At 41.4% G+C, this 4,840-nt stretch overlaps 1 protein-coding gene across 1 annotated transcript; it reads left to right on the top strand.

Moving 5' to 3' along the window:
* The first annotated feature begins 2,691 nt into the window (after positions 1-2,691).
* On the top strand, positions 2,692-4,250 carry LOC117282090 (myosin-9-like). The gene has a single exon (XM_033750362.1). It carries the CDS (start codon positions 2,723-2,725, stop codon positions 3,953-3,955), a length of 1,233 nt encoding a protein of 410 aa, XP_033606253.1. The 5' UTR covers positions 2,692-2,722; the 3' UTR covers positions 3,956-4,250.
* Positions 4,251-4,840: the final 590 nt, after the last annotated feature.

The raw sequence follows: 4,840 nt of genomic DNA, 5'->3' as shown, positions 1-4,840 counted from the left end.
CCCTTTAGGCATCCTTTCTACTAAGACCTAATATATGTTATGACTGTCTGTTAATTAAATTACTGACATTCTGGATATCATCCGTCTTCCGGTTTTCTTATTTCAGTGTTTCGGAGACAATAAGCTGTCTCCTTACTCAGGTTGGGCTCAATCAATAACGCCAGTCCCTACGTCCGGACATCAAAACCAACACAAGACATGATCTCTAAACCAAATAACATAAATCGTCAGAGGGAATTAACACAAAGATTATAAATACTCCATACCCACAGGGCCTTACATCTTTGGACATAAATAATTTAACGGTCAGAGTTCATGAAATCTGACTATTATAAATTAGAAGTCAAATTCTTAAAGGAGAAGTTATGGTAACGTGTTTGTGTGCTGACTGAAGACACCGTTTGTATTGGTAATTTTTGTTTATTAGCCACTTCATTACACACGCTCTCTTAATTATACTCAAATACAGACTATCGCTGATTTACACTTTCCAGTTCACCGTTGCGCACGCACTAGGAGTCTGTCTTCCACTAGTCGCCTCTTTCAACTGATCTTCAAACAGAAATTGTCATTTCAGATAATTTCAAATATTACACATGAAATTTTCCAGTCACACTTTACATCCTCACAGGGCGACCTTCTCTATTCCTGGTTTCATTTCACTTGCTTGCGCCACTCTCAACTATTGCCAAATACTCCTCAATACTGACTAATACTTACTAATAATGTTCTGCCAAATACTGTCGTCATAGTATAGCTTCCGCACTGACCACGCAGAAAACAACCTATATAGTTGGAACTTGTTTACTTAGCGATTGCCCAGCAACGGACTCCACAGAAACCAGTTACGTGATAGCTACCACTGTTGAGTGACGTCACAACATAGCGTGGAGGGTTGCGTACCGAGCGTCGCGTAGCGACGAGCTGAGTAGGAGTATGTGATGTCACTCGCGGGAACGCAGACGTCACGTGACTCCTCACTACTGCGATATGACGTCATTGCGCCTGTGCGAGAGCGGGTTGTATAACGTCGTGCCACATCCCGTCGCCTTGCAACGGGTTCACATGTCACACTGCTCCATCCTTAAGGCTGTTCGTCCCGAATAGTCTAACGGTGTGTCCCCGTTCCTTTCTTTCCAAGGGCTGTGCTTGCAACGTCTTCTTTTTCTCTGACTCGGTGTTTTCCTTTTTCCTTCTTGTTGCCCTTTCTCCAATAGCTACATCCGCTCCCACCTTAAGGCTAGCTCGTCCCGAGGGGTTCGCTGCTAACGTGGCAGGAGATACAGATGTATCGCCATCATCAATTAAAGGACATAGTAAATTGATCTCTAAATTAATAGATAAGCAAGTACATATCGTAACGTGGATGGACACACCATTGCTAGGAAACTGGTCTCGAAACACCGTGACCCTGCGAGTCGTATTATTTATTACACACACTCTCTTAATTACAATTAAATTCAGCGCTGTCACTGATTTACATACGCCTCATAATTCACTGTTGCACGCAGACACTAGTCCTCTCCTGGTAATGCAATTAAATCACAGGAACTAACACTTCAAATCACTCCAAGTATAACACATAATTAAAACCTTCCAATCACACGCCAAGGCTGTCACTTAAACACTTAAACCCTCTCGAATACACTCAAAATGTTCCTTGGTTTTAATTCTCGATCGCAGAAGTATTTTCCTCGAGAGAAAGCATTAATCACGCAATCTGCAAGTGACAACTCTACCTATTTAGTGCAAGTGTACGTAACAGTATGAGAGCATAATTCAGAATCTTGTAGGAGTTTCTGTCTCCTTGTTCCATACAGAGTCCAGCAACTGTGTGTGTGGCTTGCCGTATATTTTCTAGCTTTATTTTATGTAGACACTCATTCTGAAGCCTCGCCTGGATCAATGTACACCAGGGGCTATGAGCCTCGTACGGCACGAGGACCAGAATGAGAAGTATAATATTGTTCCGCGTTAGTAACCAAATATTTGGCTTAAACGGTTATAGTTCGCAGCTAAAAATAAATCTAAGATTCTCACAGGCTCAGAACCACGACCGCTTCATGAAAAATAATTTACAATTCTTCGTTTTTGGTAACCTTACCGTACTACGATAAGTTAGTTCCGATCTTGTTCCTCTACTTAAGGATATAGTTTCAAATAGGAATTGCTGTCCACAGTGTTTTACAGATATCTTAATCTAATGCGTTCGTAATTGTTAGCCGCCATTCGTCTTATCTAATCTCATCTTATTGCATGCTGACATGAGTTGTATTAAGTAGGATCAACGAGCAAATTAGATACAATAACCCCCCTCCAGAAGGTTCAATACAGCGTAAGATGAAATATGAAACATTGAAATCTGCTTTGAAGAAACGTAATGCAAAAATGAGATTATGTCCGTAAACGTTACGTTGTCGTGTATTCTCCCATTTCTGAGAGAATACTAAAGTAACTTCTCAGGATATCTTTCCTAATAGGAGACTCACAAAATTGGGATGCGCACTATTACACATTCACCATGGTCGAATGATGTCTTATTAATTCTATATAATCATATTAAGCAAAATGTCTGATGTATTGTACTGCTTTACATTCTGTGAGTTAATTCATAGCTTCGAAACATTTGACAATGCCAGTCTTCATAGGCCGCTGATGTGTGTTGTGAAATTATTTACAGGGTGAAGATTTACAGCGCATACAAGAAGCGATTCTTCAAAATATGGAAAAGGATTCATGGTACTCAGACGCTTCCACTTCAGATGAAGAGGACGAGGTAAATGAAGATGAGGTTGGAGTGAACAATACCATAGAAACTGGAATGCCTCAAGACCGAGGAACGCAACTCCTTTACGCAGGAACATACGTGAGAGGCCAAAGAGAGGCTACGATAAAAGGGACGGCAGCCCAGAATAAACATGTCCCAAAAGTCATAAAACAGGTAGACCCGCTTATGTTAGAAGCCGAATACAAGGCAGCGATTACAGAAAATATAATGGAGGAAAGTGACGCCCTAAGGCGTGAAACAGAGATGTTCCTAGCCCAGTGTGAAGAGCGTTTCAATGGTCAAGATCAGTTGAAGTCACTAACACAATCAAGAAAGGACATCACAGAAGATAGAGACTTTCTACTATCAGATGTCCAAAGTACAGCAGACGATAAAGTCATCATAAGTAAGGATAAAGATGCCATGAAATTTGAAGCAAACAATTTTCGAGCCCTACCTTTGGCCGCTGCAATATTGGAACAGAAAATAAACGATGCAAAACTGCAATATGACAGTATCAGGAAAGAGAGAGCCGCTTTCAAATCAAGATACCAACGCTCAGAGCTTAACATTAACGACATAAGGAAGGTTGTGGAGGACCTAAAAATTGAAACACAAAATCTTCGATTCAAGATTAAGGACTATGCTTCACTGGAAAAGGAATTAAACACTGTAAAACAGCAGTGCGAAAATATCAAAAAAGAGAGAAACGTTGTCATACTCAGAGTCCAAAAAATAACAAAGAGTATAGAATTCATAAGGAGACAGATAGACGCCTTAAATCTTGAGAGAGAAAGTCTCCGAAACAAGATTAAAGAAGCAGCACCACTTGAAAACCAATTAAACGCTGCAAGACTGCTTTGCGACAACATCGGAAAGGAGAGAGACTTTTACAATTTAAAATTGCAAGAGGCAGCAAGAGAAAGAGGCGTCATGATAAAAGATATACACGCCCTAAAACTTAAAAAAGAAAAGCTTCTCACCCAATGTGAAAAGAGTGCTCTTTTGGAAAAGCAATTGGAGGCTGTAAGCCAGGATTGCGAAAATATGCGAAAAGAGAGAAATGCATTCATATCAAGAGAGGAGCGCATGGCAGTGGATAGAAAGGCCATGAGGAAGGAGATAATCACCCTGAGACTAGAAGAAGAAAATCTCCGAACACAGCTGGTCGAGGAGAAGAGCAATTAAACGTTGTAAGAGAAGACTGCAGCAGCGTCCAACAAGAGGGAGACTTCTTAATACTCGATGTCCAACACATAGGTACAAAGAGAAAGGCCACAGAAGCGGACCAGAACGAAGCTGCGTTTTTTACATTGTAATACTACAATCGCGGAGCATCAAATTTTGGGGCGCTTTAATTGTACAAGCCCAAATTATAACAGCGGAGACAGAGGACGTAGAAGGAATAGGGGCGCTTTCATGATTGAAAGCGTAAACATTCAGCACAAGTGTAATGACGCTATGGCCCGCGTAAAAATGCACTGCGGCGAGCTCAGGGAAGTGACAGACGCTCATTTTATGCTCAATTTATTCTGCACTCTTTCTTGGCAATATGCTCCTTACCAACACTGGAGGAACTATCCAGAGAATTTAACCTACCAAGAAACATAACGAAATCGTAACACGCCACCTGATCGGTACTTAAAATCGAACTAGTGACAACAACATAAAGGACCATGAGCAACGAAACTGCATTAACTACGGCTTATAGGTTAAAAGTTGTCGCGGTGCTTATCTAATTGAGGACGAAATAATGAAGACGTATGGAGTGGATGTATAGATCAATTTATTCCTTAACTCAGCATAAGTTGGATCCGAATGGTCACCTTCACAATCCGGCCGCTTTACTCCCGGAGTAAGAAATGCGACACCTATTTGATAGGAAGCTGAGTGACCCCCAGATTGGCCTGGATGACGTAGAGGGGAGAAGGGTTTTGCCCCTACCGGAATTCGACCCTCCACCCTCAGGCCCGTAACCAGATACTACACCACCTGCGCTACCCGTCTCCTTAACTACGGCCTATATGGATCAATTTTATCATTATTTTATAGGAAATGTATGACTCATGTACT

The sequence above is a fragment of the Cryptotermes secundus genome, unplaced genomic scaffold, assembly GCF_002891405.2.
Source record: "Cryptotermes secundus unplaced genomic scaffold, Csec_1.0 scaffold48, whole genome shotgun sequence".
NCBI lineage: Eukaryota > Metazoa > Arthropoda > Insecta > Blattodea > Kalotermitidae > Cryptotermes > Cryptotermes secundus.
This window is presented reverse-complemented; position numbering and strand designations above follow the sequence as displayed.